The 19,062-nt window shown below is 42.9% G+C and overlaps 1 protein-coding gene across 6 annotated transcripts in view; it reads right to left on the bottom strand.

Moving 5' to 3' along the window:
* ZKSCAN5 (zinc finger with KRAB and SCAN domains 5) overlaps window positions 1-14,447 on the bottom strand; it is a 22,161-nt gene extending 7,714 nt beyond the window's left edge. The window contains exons 1-5 of one of the 6 annotated variants that reach the window (XM_081819352.1): window positions 13,948-14,447; window positions 13,171-13,688; window positions 9,224-9,362; window positions 4,535-4,617; window positions 4,120-4,255 (exon numbers count right to left, since the gene is read on the bottom strand). In XM_081819352.1, the coding sequence (XP_081675478.1) occupies window positions 4,120-4,255; window positions 4,535-4,617; window positions 9,224-9,362; window positions 13,171-13,584 (772 nt within the window). In that variant the 5' untranslated portion in view covers window positions 13,585-13,688; window positions 13,948-14,447. Of the gene's footprint in view, window positions 1-4,119; window positions 4,256-4,534; window positions 4,618-9,223; window positions 9,363-12,887; window positions 13,015-13,170; window positions 13,689-13,947 lie in introns of those variants that run through there. The other 5 variants (XM_031019267.2, XM_031019263.2, XM_031019264.2 and 2 more) reach the window with 5 other exon arrangements.
* Window positions 14,448-19,062: the final 4,615 nt, after the last annotated feature.

Below are 19,062 nucleotides of genomic sequence, written 5' to 3'. Positions count from 1 at the left end.
TAATCTCTGTCATCACAGGATTTCTTTTTCTCTTTTACTCACATCTGCTTATGCCCACACATTTTATTCTTACTAAAATTCTCTCCCAACCAACAAGTCAAAAAAGCACATGGTTTTCTTTTTCCAGGGGTGAATTTGAAAATAAATAAATAAATAAATAAGATTAGCCCAATGAACCTCTTTAGTTCTATTAACAATTGCCCTTTTCCTGATACGGCGATTACATAGGTTGTCACACCAATGGGTTTACAGTTTTGCTTTTTCCCTCTTTCCCCACCTCTTTCCCATGTACATGACAAGCTTTCTGTTGATTCTCTTGGTTTATTTGTGTATCTGACAGAAGACCATGCTTCTCGCTCAATGCTCTGCCCAGCTGGTTAGTAATACAATGGTGAGGGGCAGGGGAGACAAAAACAAATCAGGCAGATTTGGTGCTTTAAAGAGTCAGGCTCTTCAACCTCACTGCTGCCCTGTTGGCATTCTATGTTCCTACAGCTGGCTCCTTTCCCCACTCATTTTTCTCATCAGCTATGTCAAAATATCTCCACTATGGCTTCCAAGATATATCACTGTTATTTTAAAATTCCACTAGTGTATGGCATGTTATCATGTTATCATGTTTTGCAAAAACGTGTGTATACAGAATATGCCTAGAGATACAATCCAGAAACTGGTAATAGTAAACAGAAGATTGAGAAGCAGGGTAGGTGACTCAGTTTTCACTTTATACCCCTTTATACTATTTGAATATGTTTCACTATGTGCATGTACAAGGTTCTCCAATGTATTCGAACCTCTTCTCTGCCACCTACTTCATCACCTGCTCATTCTCAACAGGTGACTGTCTCCTATTTGAAAGAAAGGCAAAGCTCCTTGAACATCCTACAGACCAACCAAAAACTTGTTGGCAGCCTTCCTCTGTCATCCTCCCTTCGCCTCATGGTGGAAGAGCTGTCTCTCTGACCAAGGCCAAGCCTCCCTCCCGGACCCCCGACCTCCCCATGCCATCCTGTTTTTGAGGGATCACCCTCATCAATGATCTCCTCTTCCTTGCCCCAACATTTCAAACTCACTCTTTACTAGTTCTTTTCCAGTAGCATTTAAGTATGCTTAAAACTCTCCCACTGAAAAGGAGAACGTACAGAGGTGCCTGGGTGGCTCAGTCGGTTAAGCATCCGACTCTTAATTTTGGCTCAGGTCATGATCTCAGGGTTGTGAGATCAAGCCCCATGTCGGACGCCATGCTCAGCGGGAAGTCAGCTGGAGATTCTCTCTCTCCCTCTCCCTTTGCCCGCCCCCCAATAAAAAAGAATAGAAAGAAAAAGAGAACATACAAAACCCCAATCTATCCACCTAAGCTATGTATCCTTATAGTGATAAGCCCCCTTTCTCATTTCCTTCACAATGTTCTTGAAAGTGTATCTGCAATAGCTTTCTCAAATTCCTCTCCTTTGCAATCTTCAAAGAAACTGTCTCTTGTTCCCCAACGTCCCGGACACTCCACTGAAATGGCTGTCTCCAGGATACATCTGTTTTTTTAAAATCTCATTTCTGAATCTGATGGATACTTTTAAAATTCTGACCTTCTCTCTCTCTTTTTTTAAATGATTTTATTTATTTAAGAGAGAGAGCATGAGCAGGGGGAGGGGCAGAGGGATAGGGATAAGGAGAGGGAGAGGGAGAAGCCCCACGAGCAGGGAACCTGACAAAGGGCTCAATCCCAGGACCCCGGGATCATGTCCCAAAGGCAGGAACAAAGGCAGACATTTAACCAACTGAGCCACCCAGATGCCCCAAATCCTGACCTACTCAATGCTATTAGGAACACACAGGCATGAAAATACCTAATGTGGCCTTCCCAGAGAAGGGGCAGAAATCATCAAATGTGTTCTTAATGTAGGAGTACACTAGAGTTGTAAAGAGATTGTAATGAACAGATGGATTTTTTAAAAAATTGGAAAGGACAAATTTAAAACTGCTTGGAAAACAGTATAAAAAAGAACTGTGCCAAGTTCTGAAAGCCTGAAACCCATTAAATGCCTGCAAAGTAATTGAAAAAAAGAAAATACTACCAGGCTCAAATTAGACAAGTGAGGTATTTGAAATTCATTTAAAAAAAGAATGAAAAAATATCTTCATTGCATATAACATTTGTGCTACATAAGTAACCCCTTGAGATGAACCACCACCACTAAGATCCCCACAGATAAAGCCGCAGAGAACACGTACAAGTAAATCGAATAAAAGGAAATACAAATATATATCACTAGTATTAAAAGAAATGGAAAATTTCAGAGAGTAGGAGTCCATCTTATTTTTTAAATAAAAGTCTGCAAGTGAACTAAAACTCTTAGAACAATGTAAACTGCTACAATGCTTAAAAGAAATTTGGCATTATATGGGGTTGGCTGGCTCAGAGGAGCATGTGACTCTTAATCTCGGGGTGGTGGGTTTGAGCCCCATGCTGGGTGTAGAGATTAATTAAATAAATAAACTTAAAAAAAAAAAGACAGAGATTTGGCATTATATATGTATTTCATCTAAAGTCTACCAGAGTGCTTGGTATGTGGTGGTTCTTTTAAGAAAATTCATTCAAAAGCAGCTAAAAGCCATAAGCTCCAAAATGTTTGCTACGGTGCTGAGATTTTTATAATTTGCTCTAGGCACATAATCGAGTATGAGTTTCCAGGATAATTTAGAAACAGGTTCAAAATCTCATTTGGGGCACAAAATTCAAGGGATGAGGACATGTAAAATGGAGATAGCAAGGCGAACGTCATGAAATAAGCACCCATGATCTGAGAATGGAGATGGAGTGAACAACCAGCCACCCACGCACTGGGGAAAAGGGAGATCCTCTGATAACACAGTTGCCCCTTGAATAACATGAGTTTGAACTGCGCAGGTCCACTGACACACCGATTTCTTTCGATACATACAGCCCTGTAAATGCAGTTCTTCTTCCTTACTATTTTAATAGCACTTCCTTTTCTCTAGCTTACTTTCATGTAGGAACACAGTACAGGACACATATACAAACTATGTGTTAATCGGCTTTATGGTTTTTCTAAATTTTTTAATTTATTATTTATTTATTTTTTTTTAAATTAAAAAAAAATTTTTTTTTGGCTCTATGTTACTGGAAGGCTTCAGGTCAACAGTAGGCTATGAGTAGTTAAGTTTTGGGGGAGTCAGAAGTTATACACAGACTTTCGACTGCGTGGGGGGGTCGGCACCTCTGGCCCCGTGTTGTTCAAGGGTCAAATGTACTCAAACAGTTATTCAGTGGAGGTCTGAGATGCTTTCACAAGTGAGAATTATTCAGTTAAGAAGTATTCAATTTGTCAGGGCGCCTGGGTGGCTCAGTTGTTAAGCGTCTGCCTTTGGCTCAGGTCATGGTCCCAGGGTCCTGGGATTGAGCCCCACATCGGGCTCCCTGCTCCGCGGGAAGCCTGCTTCTCCCTCTCCTACTCCCCCTGCTTGTGTTCCTCTCTCGCTATGTCTCTATCTGTCAAATACATAAATAAAATCTTTAAAAAAAAATAATTATTCAGGAGCCTGGGTGGCTCAGTCGGTTAGGCGACTGCCTTCGGCTCAGGTTGTGATCCCAGGGTCCTGGGATCGAGTCCCGCATCGGGCTCCCTGCTCTGCGGGGAGCCTGCTTCTCCCTCTCCCACTCCCCCTGCTTGTGTTCCCTCTCTCGCTGTGTCTCTCTCTGTCAAATAAATAAATAAAATCTTTGAAAAAAAAAAAATTATTCAACTTGTCAAGGAACAGAATCCAATAACTACTACGAATCTGTTAAAACCCAAGCCTTTTAGTTCTGAGCTCTTTTATCTTAAAGCACTAAAACGAGAGCATTTGCTGGATTGCAAATACTATCCCCCAAGTATTATCAAGACGTCAATCATACCCTGATGATGACGGAAATGATCCGAATAAGCTGAATAAGAAAAAAAAAAAGGAATGTCAAGGAATGTCAATTTACTCTTTCACAGAAAAAAAAATAAGCAGTCACAGTAATTAAGTCACATACATGCTTTTATCTGATGTGCCAGAAATACTTTTTATAACAAAATTAAGATGTCCTAATCCAAGCACAGATGAAATCATTCTTACCCATGGAAGTAATACTCCCATAATTCTCCTTCCTGTCATCCCTATAGAGGGACTTCTGGGACTGGTCCAAATGTCCCCATTCCTCCAGGATGAAGGATACAGCCACATCAGCCACATCTTCAATTTTCACCAACTTCTGAAACACGAGATCGCCACTAAATTTCCATTCCCTAGGTTCAAATTTGGAGTGAGGGGAAGAATTGGGAGCATGAAGGGAAAAAACAGAGGGAGGGTCTGTGCTTCAAAGAGGAGAGGGGAGCACTGGGTAGAAGGGAAAGCGACATTCAAGTAGGAACCCCAGGAGGGCCCGGTCTGCAGTGAGAGACAGAACTCCTAATGGAGATTCAGGATTAGGGCAGCTACTTGTCCAAGAACAGACGTGGGTCCTCACTGCGGGCATGGGACGCTGGCTCACCTGGGACCCAGCCGAGAGAAGTGAGGCTGTCAGCTCCTGGCTGTCCTTCAGGGGAAGGGAAGGAACTTGGAGAGCAGGTAGGGCTGAGGGGGGAGAAAAAGAGGTGTCAGTGAGAATATCTTTGCCCAGTTCCGATTGCCATCATGTTCTACTTTCGCTCAAGAATCCACGATGGCGCCTTGCTGCGGCAAGGCCAAATTTTTCTGCTCGGCTCTCAAGGCCCTTCATGTTGTGACTCCTCCCCCACCTAACTACACTCACTCTTCCCCCCGAAAAACTAGACTCCCTGCTTTGGTCAGGCTAATCCCTGCCAGTAACCTCAAGACTGTGCCAGTCCCCTGTAAAGGATGCAATCTGCTCCGCCAAGATCAAATCTAGTCATCTCAAAGATTAACCAGTCCCATAGCTTCCACGAAGCTGAAGCGCTACCAAGAGCCCAGGGCTTCTCAAACTTTAATGCGCACACAGATCACGTGGAGGGCTTGGTACAGGGCAGATATGGCTCAGCAGGTCTGTGGTGGCCCCCATATTCTGCACCTCTAAGAAAGTCAAGTGATTCTGGTGCTGCTCCTTGAGCCACCCTTTGACTAGCAAGGTCTTAGTCCACATTCTCTTCCTTCTAGAAGCTAGTATGGTTGATGGAGAGTCAGGCAATTAGTAATGCACTAAGTCTACATTGTGTGTTATAAGAACAGGCAGATAAAGCAATTCTTGCCTTCCAAAAACTTCACTGTCTAGTGGGGAGAGCAGACATGTGAGCCTCACTTACTTCCAGCACAGGGTAAGGGTAATATACTTGAAATTCACCCAAGTTCCCACAAGAGCATGGAAACAGGGGAACCTCCAGGGCAGAGAGGGGGAAGGTGGGAGCATCAGGAAAGCCTTTCCACAGGAAGTGACTCTGGTCAGTAGGGTTGGGGTGGGTTGGGGGGATGAGGGTGCTCTCTGGGCAGAGTGAATTGCATGTGCAACGCCTGCAGGGTCTGATCTCTAGATGTTGGTGACCTTCTGACCCCTGCTGTGTCACCTCTGCTTGTTCTTTCTGCGAGACTGGTGGTGCATACGATCTCATTGTCTATATATGCCCTGATCTGGACAGATCCACCTGGTATTAATCTTTAACCTGACAGTTTAGGATGTTGCTATGGTTTCCCTGGTCCTAAAAATGTATGTTGTTATGCAGCTTGCTTCTGTCCAAGGACTAGGATGTAATCAGCAATGACACAAAAAGAAAGAGATTATGGTTAGAGACGAAAGTCAGAAACAGAGATGGCAGCTGAAACCAGGAGTGTGGCTACAGAGTCAAAACAGGACTCAAAGAAAGGGACGAATGTAGTCTGTACTTAAACAGTGATTTTGATTTTGAGTATAGACTACATTCCAATTACAACTGGAATAATTATAATAATTACACTCCAAACAATACCACTTATTTTATGATGTTCCTGTAAAACCTTTTGTTTCTTTAGCTTTTCAGCAAATGACTTCACCCTTCTCACGCTGGAATTAGTCCCAGAGACAGAAAACCAGCCTTCGGTGCTATCAAAGGCAGGAGGAATGCAGCCTTCCCCAGTGCACAGAAATCAAAAACTGAAACAAACACAAAACAAACCTCGTAATTTTGCTGGAAGAAAGAAACTGGCTGGGTCTAGCTAACAGGGCAGAGAAGAGAAGCAGCACCTAGGGACAGAAGGAAGAGCAGCCTGGCATGATGAGACTCTGGTAGTGGCGGGAAGAGGACAGGAGTCTGCACTTGGGGGGGCCTGCAGGAAAGGCAAAAGCAGCACAGCTCGGACTGGGGTAAAAGGATGAATGCAGAGCTGGATTGCTGGGGTTAGAATCCCAGCTCAGTCACTGACAGCTCCGTGACCTTGAATGAATTACCTAACCTGACTAGGCCTCAGCTTCTTAATTTCTAACATGAGGATAACAGTAGTACCTATTCTATTGGGTCAGTGTGGACATTAACCCTTGCTATGCCAACTAAGTGTATTAGACACAATTTGGGGTTTGGCGTTTCTTGGCGTTTCTTTTTTAAACAGTGTTAACTCGGGGCACCTGGCCCCGAGTCATTAAGTGTCTGCCTTTGGCTTGGGTCGTGATCCCGGGGTCCTTGGATCGAGCCCCGCGTCGGGCTCCCTGCTCCGCGGGAAGCCTGCTTCTCCCTCTCCCACTCCCCCTGCTTATGTTCCTGCTCTCGCTATATCTCTGTCAAATAAATAAATAAAAATTTTAAAAACAAAAAATAAACAGTGTTAGCTATTTTTTTTTTTAGTGTTAACTATTTTTAAAGGCTGGAATCACATGACTTTTATCCCTTTAGAGGTCTTCTGAAGAAGAAAATTTATTTTAGTATTATTAAAAAATAGAATACAACTCATTCTGTCTTGTAATTTCTATATGGATCCACTGGCCTCTTCTACACATGTAGGGTACATTTTGAGATCTGAGTGATCTTATTTTTCCTGTATCATAAAACATTTTCCTAATTCATCATCCTAGGAATTACCACATATTTACCAATCATTACTCATTAATTATTCCCAATGATAGCAGAAAAAACTAAAATAGTAAGAAAACAGGAGAATAAAGGAAATACTTAGGATGATGATGTAAGAGTGAAATAATCATCATTCTTCACTAGTCTCCAAGTATTAAATTCATTGCCCAGAGTTCTGCAGCATCTTCAAGAAGGTATAAGACTATTGATACCTGCTTTTAGCTTTCATTGAGCATAGCTGTGAATTCAGAATTTTTCATTTTCCACCCCTATCAGCAAAGAGAAAAAAATTTGCAGCAAAAGACACTTCACTATTACTAGATGAGTAAGAAGATGACATGAAGGGGCGCCTGGGTGGCTCAGCTGGTTAAGCGACTGCCTTCGGCTCAGGTCATGATCCTGGAGTCCCGGGATCGAGTCCCGCATCAGGCTCCCTGCTCAGCAGGGGGTCTGCTTCTCCCTCTTCCCTCTCGTGCTCTCTGTCTCTCATTCTCTCTCTCTCAAATAAATAAATAAAATCTTTAAAAAAAAAAAAAAAGATGACATGAAGAGACAGAGCAGTGTATTCTACACAATAATGATGAAACTGAAGCCAAAGGGCAAATCTTTGAAGGAGTCTACAAACAATATCAGAGGTAAATTTTCTCAAACATAAGAATCAACGATAAACACTCTATTTCTAATTTCAAAAAGGAAATATGACATTCTCATCCACTGAATTATTCAACAGGAAGGACTTCATGTGGCAAGATTTTGCAACAAGATTCTGGACCATCCCATTTTGTGAAAAGGACAGTATTCATTTTTCTAAAGGGAACAGGGACAGTACTGTGTAATGGTATTCTTTAATTTTTTTACAATGTTTCTATTATCAAAATGTACTTGATATAAAGAGGTTCTTATTAAAATTTCCTTGAGAATTATTTTTTATTATCCTTTGTTTCTTCTGTAAATTATTCATAAATAACATATACATGATAATATATATAAAATTAAATAATAAATAATATAATAATAAATTAAATAAAATAGTAAATATATATATAAAATAAAGGATCCCTTGGCCCCGGGTAATAAATAGCAAAGACTATTTTTTCTGGTACACTGAGGGCTTAATGAATTCCTACAAATAAAGCACTTGGGACACTTGCCGACACCCAGTAAACTCTACCTAAGTAACACTTCTGTTATTATTACCACTGTGAAAGGAAAGCTGGAGAAGGTCAGAGCCGTGGGGCATGTGAAATGGAAGGCCTGACCCCTAAGGGGAGAACAGAAGCAAGCCTGGGGCCGAACCTGGAACACGGGTTCTCCACACTCTGAAATCCCCAAGCTCTCAATACCAAAGGCCTTCCTCTCATTAAGTTACACACTGAACTAATTTGACAGCAAAACCTGACCAGAACCGATGGGAAGCTCTTTAAAGTTTTTATTTAATCCACTCACGGTAAAGCTGCATACATTTCACTAATGTGTGTCACTGTGGAGTCCCACCTCAAATCCTGCTGGTACTGTACTATATGGTATATAAATCATATTCCCTTAATAAATCTGAAAATTTCTGAATCCTAAGATATATCTGATAGCGAGAGTTTCTGATTAGGGTTAAAGACCTGGGGACATGTGCGTCATAAATAAGATACGCAGCAGCTCACTTTCACCCTTCATGTGTCTAATACACGTTAATAAGGTTGAGAGGGGGGTAGGGGAGGAGAGAGAGAGAGAACAGTCGCTCTAAAGGTCACTGCGAGGCACTGCTTGAAATAAGATTTCAAGGTGAATGACTGGCAGCCAGAAATGAGTGCAATCGGGAACTGGAGAGCTGCTCTTGCACAAGCGGTAAGACAACAAAATCGACGAGGTGGAGCCGGAAAGCTGTCATAAAACAAGTACGACACTTTCGTAAAGGACTCCTGTAGATCTTCTGACAGTCCCTGCACTGAGAGCTGTCGTCGTCACGACAGCTTTCCCACGGAACTACAGTGCACAGCCTAGCCATCCTACAAGCTGACCTCTCTCTGAATGCCAGGGACTGGATGCCAGGTCCCCAGCCCTTCCCAAGCTCCCGATCCTGCTGACTGCAGAGTGGCTGCCCAGCCCGAAGTCTCTCTCACACAGATACCGCTTACCCACGTGGCCAGGGCGCCCACTTCTAGCCACATCTGTTCCACCGAATCACACGTCCTCACCATTTTCCTCCAGGAGATGAGGCTTCTGTGGCTCCTGTTCAGACTGGGGGTCCACGGACGGGAGCTGGTGGCTGAGGGACTCCTGCACAACTCCAGGTGGCACCATCTTCTGAGGAAGCACTTCAGGACACACCACGATCTAACAAGCACAACCACACAGATCAGCACGTTGCAGGGAGGGCTATGGAAGAATCCAGTAAATTTCCATTCTTCTTCCATTCACTCTTTTGCCAAATATTTAATGTGCATCTACAATGAGCCAAGCAAACTGACTACACAGTGGCTTAATAAACACAGTTTCTTTCTAGGTGAAGAGGACTCCCATTAAACATATCCACGCACAAATACATAATTACAAACTGTTATACCTTAGAAAGGAGAAGAAAGCAATGCCTTGAGACAGAACAGATGAAACTACTTGAGAGAGGGTGGCCAAGACAGGCTTTTCTGAGGATGTGTCGCTTTAAGTAAACACCTAAAGGGCAAAAGAAGCCCGCCAGGAAAAAAGTCAGAAGTGTCCAGGGCAGAGAGAACGACATAAGCAAAGACTCTCAGGCAGAAACAGGTATCTGGTACAGTCGAAAAACCATAAGAAAGCCAGGGTAGGCCAAGTTTAGTGAAGGGGGAGAGAAGTGAGAAGGGAGGTTGCAAAGGTCAATATAGGACACAGGAAGCCATACTCAGTTCCTTAGCGGACCCCGTTCAAGTAGGACAGACCAACACCAAGACCAGAGCTAGTTCCTGTCTGACCTGCTAAGTACTCCATCTTTCTGTTCTGGGCTCTCGGTCAACCCTAGGGGACACACAGTTACTCTGCCACAACCGGTCTCCACAATCTGTCTTTTCTGGAAGGTACTAGCTCAGCAGCATCCTAGCAGATACTAAGATCCTGCACTGAGAGAGAATTGCCATCCCCCTCTTCCCCTCCCTTATGTTTCAAAGCACTTTAAATTTTAACCCTCTTAGCACTGGCAGAACGTGGCACAGGAGTTACGTCAACAGGTGGCTACAAAACAGTTGCGGCAAAGATCATTCTGCATGGAAATTTGTGTGTCCTTGTGGACCCGCTCAAGATAAGAGTTAAGATGATGCCAAGTATGTCAAAGGGCACATCGGCACCGAAAAGCAAAGCAGCCCTTGAGGTCCCCTGACACTAGGACAGAGAAACCAAGGAGGAGGGGTAAAGGATAAAGCCTGGGAAAAGGCCTGCCAGAGACAAAAACCACCTGGAGATAAAGCTGAGGAACAATGTTGGGGATATAGACGACAGGCAGAAAGGAAGGCAAACAAAGTGAGCTGTGAAGGCCCTTAAGAAAATCCCCTCTATGGGCCTCAAATCCTTGACTACCACTAAGAAATTATTATTTTCTGTGTCCCTTCCAAAGACAGGCTGCATATCACAATGAGAGAGGTAAATGTACATAGCAGCTGTAAATCCTCTGTTTCAAAAATCCTTTCTGTTTTTAACTGTACTTTTGAATATTTATTACTATAAAAAAAGGAGGGACAAGTTTGTTTGTTAATGTCCCAAATTAGGCTTAAAAAAGGAATAACGAGATGTCACCATGAACCTTTACTTTCTGTCCTGATGGAGGCAATAGAAAGGTTCAGACATTCCCATCTGGAGGACAATCATTCGGTATAGCCAAGGGTCTGGCTGAGGGTCAGCAGCAATTCCCTCTGCTGCCCCCTTGCCTCATGGAGTGAATTAAACCAGCTGAAGAGCCTGAGGATGTTCTGGAAGGCTGAAGTACCCCTTACCCAGAGATGAAGAATAATTGGACTGCGACCTTACAATGAAGTGCAATGGCTCTCAAGAATGAGGGAAGGGCACCTGGGTGGCTCAGTCGGTTAAGCGTCTGACTCTGGCTCAGGTCATGATCCCAGGGTCCTGGGATTGAGCCCCATGTCAGGTTCCCCGCTCAGCGGGGAGTCGGCTTGTCCCTCCTCTTCCCCCTGCTCACGCTCTCTCGTTCAAATAAATAGAATCTTAAAAAAAAAAAAAAAAAAAAAAGAATGAGGGAAATTCTCCAACTAGCTTCAAACTCTTGTGACCCAAGGTCTCATGATTTTTGTTTCTTTGCTCAAAAGAAAAAGGGTTAAGAGAGTGTGACCCTAGCAACAAGAAGGTAGAGGGTCAGGTTATAAATGAGAAGAAAAGACAAGAAGATATAACAACATAAAGGTATCGGTCCTCTTTAAATTAATACATGATTTACTGGATCCCCCCCTACAAAAAAAAAAAACTAACAGGATTTTTGGAGTGGTGAAAACTTTAAGTAAGCAATTCTAAAGTTCATAAGGAAAAAAGAAAATATTGAAAAAAATTTGGAAGGGGGAGGGGTAGCCCTATCAATACCAAAACCCTTTACAGAGTTCAAGTAATTCAGATACTGATACATTAACAGGTAATAGGGTCAATAAAACAGAATAAGACCATAAATAGACCCAAATACATGCAGAAATTTGGTATGTAATAAAGATGGCGTTTTAATCAGAGAGGAAAAAAAGGGACTACTATAAGTTCCTGGGGCAACTGGATAGACATCTGGGGAAAGAAAGTTATAACCATATCAAACACCATGCACCAAAAAAATAAATAAAAATAAAAAACTAAGAAGAGACTATTAGAAAATTTTCTTATAATATTGTAGTGGAGAAGGCCTTTCTAAGTATGGCACAAAACCCAGAAACCATAAATTAAAAAATAAATGGACTACATAAAAATTAAAAACCCTGCAAAACAAAAATCTGCATAAGCAAAGACAAACAACAAAGTGGAAAAATAAACTTGCAACTCAGATGACAGACACACTGCTTATTTTTTTCAAATAAGTAAATACTGTAAACAGGTAATTCACAAAAAAGGTAGACACATAGGGCGCCTGGCTGGCTCACTCAGTGGAGCATGTGACTCTTGATCTCAGGGTTCTGAGTTCAAGCCCCACACTGGGTGTGGAGCTTACTTTAAAAAAAAAAAACAACAACAAAGGGTACACACATAGACCTTTAAAATACATACTGAGGTCAAACTCACTCATAATATGAGAAATGCATACTAAAATTGCACAGAAATGGAATATTGCATCTTTCAGATTAGCACTAACAAAAAGTTGGATAACATCACATTATCAGGCTGTGAGCAAAAAATTTCTCTCATACCCTGCAGTAGGGAGTAAAAACCGGTATAAGCTCTACAGAGGGCAAGCTGTCAACAGCTGTCAAAATTACAAATGCATATGGCCCCTGAGCCAACAATCTGACTTCTTCTAAGCACTTATTCTATAATTAATAACATAATGTAAAAGACAATCATTGCAGCTTGTTATAGTAAAAGTTCAGAAACATCCTAAAGGAATGACTTAAATGGCTTTCAATGGGAGTTAAATTATGGTATATCCAATGGAATATAACACAGTTTCAGAGAGTGAGGCAGCGTTATTTGCACGGACATGGAACAAACCAAGATATGAGAAAAAAGCAAGAGGCAGAAGCGCACAGTGATTTAAAAACATTTGTGTTTTCTTAAAGCATGTCATCTACACGTATGCTTATATATAGAGAAGAAAGTCTATCTCTGTAAGGACATACAGGTATCAGGTGACAGTGGCTGCGTCTGAAGAGAACTAGGCAGCCGGGGAATTAGGGGCGGGAGGAAACTTACTTTTCATAACAACCTTATGCACCTTTTGAATTTTGTATCATGTCATTCAAAAAATAGAAACAGTAATTTTAAAAATAAATAAAATCGCTGTCTTCTCCAGATTAACACACTGGATACTGCTTCTTTGCTGGAGTGGCAGGAAATCTCCACAGTGTACCTAATCCCAGGAGAACAAAAGAATATGGATGAAGCACCAGAGCTCAAAGGATCTCACCCCTGCTCAGCAGCACCTAACTCTCTTCCTCTCCTTCCTCATTGCTCCAATGTGTCCCCTTTCGCTCACCTGTTGTCTGCGTTCCTCTAGTTCTCTCTGTATATTTTCTACCACAGCCACAGCCTCTTCTCCACTTTCTGGGTGATGTTCTCTCACCCAGGTCTGGAACTCTTCAGGGAGGATGGTCAGGAACTGCTCCAGCACCAGCAGCTCCAGGATCTGCTCCTTGGTGTGCAGCTCAGGCCTCAGCCACTCACAGCAGAGCACCCGGAGCTGGCTCAGGGCCTCCCTGGGGCCTGAGGCCTCATGGTACTGGAAGTGCCTGAAGCGCTGGTAAAAAGTCTCAAACACTGGAGGATTGTACTCCTGCATCCACGTGCAGTCTTCTTCTTCCACCTTCACTATTAGAAGGTCTTCTTGCTCCTGTGAAGTCTCAGCTGGAGGGTCTAAGTCTATAACTTCCCCAGACTCTGTCATTATCATTCCAACTCAGAGGGATGTCTCTCCAGGTTAGCTGTCACACAGATCAGATCTGTTTTCTGCTCTTTAAGATCTTCTGAAGGGCACTTCCATTAGTGTGCAACCTACTGATATATTGGAAATCATTATTAGCAAAGAGATGACAAAGAGGTCATCGGTAATAAAGACCACTCAACAGTGCAACTTACTTTAAAATATAGACTACAAGACAGCCGTCACTCCACCCATAAAATTACTAATAGAGAACATTTCCAACACTTAAAAAATGTAAAGAAGAGCAATAAAAATCTGACATCAGGCCTAACCGAATACAGTTTTAATGGTGAAGAACATTACATTTCATATAAGTAATAGGACAAGACTTACTAACTAGTCCAGACGCAGTCTCTGCTTTTCTCTACCACAAGCCAAACTTAAGTCAAAGCAGGGGTTAAAAACATTACAATGGCCAAAACGGGTCCTGTCCTTCATGCCACAAGAGCATGACAGACCAAGAAGAGACTTCATTGGTCCCGAAGAGAAGCACAGTTATAAGTACAGATTTGGACCTGGATTCTTCAGAAGCGCCCCCGACCCCATAGTCACGGAAACCGGGCCGGTCAAGGTTAGACACAGGACCCCCGTCTGGACACAAAGCCCATCCTCTCTCCTCCAGGCACCAGTCCCGGGGAGCTCTCCTGGAGACCAAGCTCTCGCAGCCACGCTTGGGAAGACAGGTTTCTTCCCACAAACGGAGAGAAAACCGAAGCCGACACTTCGCAACACTTCCTCGCCGGAAGTAAGCAAGTCCGAGCTTTCCCTGTCCAACGGGGTCGAGCCATCAATCCCACCGCCAAGAGCACTTCCGAGTCCTCTCTAGGAATCCCGGAGGTCCTCGCCTCGCAGCGGGCGGGAACCTGCCCGCCCCAGACCCCGCCCCCGAGGAATTGTGGGCCAATCGGCGGGGAGTTGGCGTGCCTCCGGGACGCGGCTGTTCCCCGCCCACCGAGCCGCAGGTTCCCAGCCACCAGAGCGGGGAAGGAAACGACACCGGCTTCTCTCCACCCGAGCCCAAAGCCATTTAAACAGCCCGGGCTCCTCCCCTTTCCTTGGAGTGGGGGCAAGGGACCGGGCCTTAGCTGTCCGGAGTGGTTGCTAAGGCAAGAATTGCTAATGTCTGATTGGCCGTAGAACTTGCGCTCCCCCACCCCAACGCTCTGTGCCCCACTTCCAAGTAGGTTCGCCCCTTCCTGAGGGCCCGCAACCCTAATTTCTTTTTAATTTTAAATCCTTCGTTTTTTTCACCTGCATCCTCGCCCCTCCCCGCACCCCGTCTCCAGACACACCCACCTCTTCACCACCGCAGTGCTCACGGGGCCGAAATCACCGACGTCAGACGCGGAGTCGCAGGAGCCTACAACTCCCATGAAGCCCCGCGCAGGCCGTGCCCACTAGCCAATAGGGCCGTGGGTCTCTTTGCAGCCTCGGTCTCGAGAGCCTATCAGAATGCGGGAAGGCAAGGAGGCGTTTCCTCGAGCGCCTCCGCGGGCAAGGCCGATAGTGGCGGAGTGGGTTGCTCCCCAGGCTGGGGAGAGTGGAGTTGAGAGCAATGAGTTCCTGCGAAGTAGAGGACTCGTCTATGCAGGGCTTCTCTAGCCAAAGGGATGCCCTTCTTAATAACCTCTCGTTTGTGTATGTGTTTACAAATGCCTAAATTGACACTGCGGTATGTCTGCTGTGGTTTCACTTTTTACATTTACTTTGCGTATGCTCACTTTTAAACACTGAGCCTTTGGTCCATTCAAAATTATCTTGGTGTATGGTGTGAAGTATAGCTCTAACTCTGTCTTTTTCCAAATCGCTACCCAGTTGTCTCATCATTTATGACAAAGTGTCTTTACCTCCCATTGATTTGTGATGCTGCCTTTTTCATACACTAAATCCTCGTGTTTTGTGGTCTATTTCTACATTTTCTATTCTGGTGCGATGTTCTATCCCTGTGATAATATGATGTTTTCATTTATTGAGGATCAGTCATTGGTTTTAATCTCTCTCTTTTTTTAAGATTTTATTTATTTGACACAGAGAAAGAGCACAATTAGGGGGAGCGGCCGGCAGGGGGAGAGGGAGAAGCAGGCTCCCCACTGAGCAAGGAGCAGCTGCGGGGCTAGATTCCAGGACCCTGGGATCATGACCTGAGCCAAGGCAGATGCTTAACCGATTCAGCCACCCAGGCGCCCTTGGTTTTAGTATCTCTTAGGGCAAATGTCCCCCCAGTTCTATTTCTTCTTCAAGGTATATTTGCTTCTTTAGTTCTTTTCCAAATTTAACTTTAGATTCAGTTTTTCTAGTTCCAGAGAGAAGTCTCTATTGGGATCATTTTTAATTTATATTCACTTAGGGAGAATTGACATTCTTATAAAGTTGATTTTCCTATCCAAGAACATGGTATGTTTTTCCATTTTTGGGAGAAGAAAGCCTAATTTTGGATCCTTCAGGAGTGTTTTAGTTTTCTTCATATATTTTGCACATAGCTTGTTACGTTCATTCCTAAGTATTTTATCTTTTTTGTTAAAATTGTGAATTGAGTTACTCTGGTGTTTAAAAGTATGTCTGTTAGTTTTTGTTGCATAATAAACCACACCAAACTTAGTGACCTAAAAAAGCAACCACTTATTTTACTTAGGACTCTGTGGGCTGGTGATTTGGTCCACGCTTAGCTGGGTGACTTTTCTGCTGGGCTCCTTTTGTCTGTGGTCAGCCGTGGGTGAGATAAGCACTTCTCCTTCTGGGGATTGGCTGATTGTCAGTTGGAGTGCTAGGAGGCATGTGGGCCACACATTTTCCATCACCTGGCAGCCTAGCTCAGACTTGTTCACTTGGTGGTGGCAGATTACAAAAGCAAGAGACCAGAAGTTGCAAAGGTTCTTGATCCTGAGGCTTGAAACTCAGACAGTGTCACTTCTGCCACATTCTGTTGGTCAGATCAAGCCACAAGACCGGCCCAAATTCAAAGGGTGGGGAAATACTCTCCACTTCTATTCAACAGAAATAGACTCCAGTTCCTCAGAGAGGAACTGCAAAGTGTATTTCTATACTTTTTGTTTTACTTTTTTGGCCATTTTTGCAATATACCACAATAAGATACTGTCAAGAGGAGAGAAAAGGGTGATGATCCAGTTAGTACTGGAAATGGACTTTTCACATAACCATCAGCCTCTATGGCAGGGTAAAAGGTCTGGAAAGAGCTGCACTTTGAATTTTGTCTTTATATTAAACCAGACCTTCAGAGAGCTGAATCTTAAACGACACTCTTTTATTTCCTTCACAGAATTAGCTCTTTTGAATTGTGCTTTAGTACTTGCCGTCAGCTAACATTGAAAGGGCATTAAAATCCATTAATTTTATTTATTACAGAGATCTTAAGATACTGTCCACGATGTCACACAGTGTCCTTTTCCTGGGCAGTCATGGGAAATTTCTCTTCCCACTTGGTATCAAGAATAGCTGGATTTCTCCTAAGCTACCATTAATAGTTTGCTTTTACCCAAGGCATGCTGCATATCATGTAACTGATCTTGTTTTCCTCTTGCACTGGCAGCTGAGGCTTTTCGGAGCCAAATTGTGAGCTATCTTTTGCCAGTACATAGGAGTTTACAGTAGGCAACTTGTAATCTCATTTTATCCCTGGCCCCATTTATCCTTGCCCTATTTTTAAATTCTTTTCCCAATTATTTTTTTAAAGGTGAGACAGTATGTCATGATTAGAGCCCATAGTCACACAACCCAGAGGCAGGAGCTGGTAGAACCTGACTGGTAATCAGCTGGTGAGCAGACCACCTTGATGGGAGGGAATGAAAAATGCTTGTACTGCCCTCACAGTACTTGCTATTCACTTCCAGATTCCATAATTAGTTATATAAATGGATATTTTCTGAAGCTAGGTTTGCCTGTACTTAGGAATTTGCATTCTGTCCTTAATTCCTTTGCCCATCCTTGGCCACGTGGCCCTACTGGAAGCCTTGTCCCGCAATACTGGGAAAAGAACTTTTGACTTCCTGCCAGATTGTGATAACATTCCCACAGAGATGAATAAGTAGACTTATACAAAGTTTCTGCCTTCCAGGGGCTTTCAGACCATTTGGAGAGATCAGATATAAATGTGGGACCAGTTATGTCATTAAATTATTATATATTGCTCCAAATTTCTAGAATGACAAACCTGAGCCTTGAGAATAATGAAGTTGTTTCTCTAGAAATGGATTTGTCATAAAGATAAATCCTAAAAAATCTGCCTTCGCCTCTTTCATGCCCTGTTAATGTCTAACCAAAACAGATCCCAAACAGACTAGTACAGCCACTTACCTGCTAAAGCATAAAGTAGGGGTTGACTCCGTGCTTTTGCACAACTTTTGGATAAGTCATTAGCTTGTAATTTAAACTTTAGTCCATAGAGATGTCCTATGGAATTCTGACCTTGCTTGGGACTTTGCATTCATAAATCAGGATATTAATTGTACTCATTTAAATAGATAAATTTTTAAAATGAATTTACCTACAACATATAATTTGGATAATTCTTCCCTTGTTAAATAAATAATGCAGATGATTTAATGTAAATGTTAAACCAATGCACAGTATTTCTCATTTCAATTGCATGATTTCTTTTCTGAACATTGTTAAAGTATAAATGGATATGAAACATGTAAAACATGACTATTGTATTTTTATTATATATTGTTTCTTGAAGCAAGAAAAAAACTACTAGAAAAATCTTTCTCTATTAAATAGCTAGATTGTGGGGCGCCTGGGTGGCTCAGTCGTTAAGCGTCTGCCTTCGGTGCGGGTCATGATCCCAGGATCCTGGGATCGAGCCCCGCATTGGGCTCCCTGCTCAGTGGGAAGCCTGCTTCTCCCTCTCCCGCTCCCCCTGCTTGTGTTCCCTCTCTTGCTGTCTCTCTCTCTGTCAAACAAATAAAATCTTTAAAAAAAAAAATAGCTAGATTGTTTTCTGCTTCTGACTTTTCTGACTACATGGGATCCAAAGGTTAAGCTATTTCCACGATACTTAAATAAGTCTTTGGTATTTATATTTTCAAACACACTATAATGAGCTGCAGTCACATAATAGAGTCCTGGGGTCAAAATCATATCATCATAAAATATTTTTAAATGAAGTTTAAAAATGACCAAAATTCCTGTTGCAAACTGAATTAAAGTTTAGTTTCAAATGCTTGGAGGCAAGATACCTGTGGTGGAGCTCCATTCCTTCCACAGTTTCCCCTGAAATACAACTCTGCCTCACATTGTCACACAAAATATTTATGTGTCCCGATAAGGACAAAGGTAATCTATTTACACACAATATTTAAATTCTGTACTGGTCAGAAAGGTTCATCTGATCACTGCTTCTCAATTCATGTGTATACAAATCACCTGGGGATATTTTTAAAATACAGATTCTGAGGTGCCTGGGTGGCTCAGTCCCTTAAGCCTCTGCCT

The sequence above is a fragment of the Leptonychotes weddellii genome, chromosome 5 (genome assembly GCF_054177405.1).
Source record: "Leptonychotes weddellii isolate Sample4059 chromosome 5, ASM5417740v2, whole genome shotgun sequence".
Lineage (NCBI taxonomy): Eukaryota > Metazoa > Chordata > Mammalia > Carnivora > Phocidae > Leptonychotes > Leptonychotes weddellii.
Note: the sequence above shows the minus strand (reverse complement) of the source record. Positions and strands in the feature narration are given on the sequence as shown.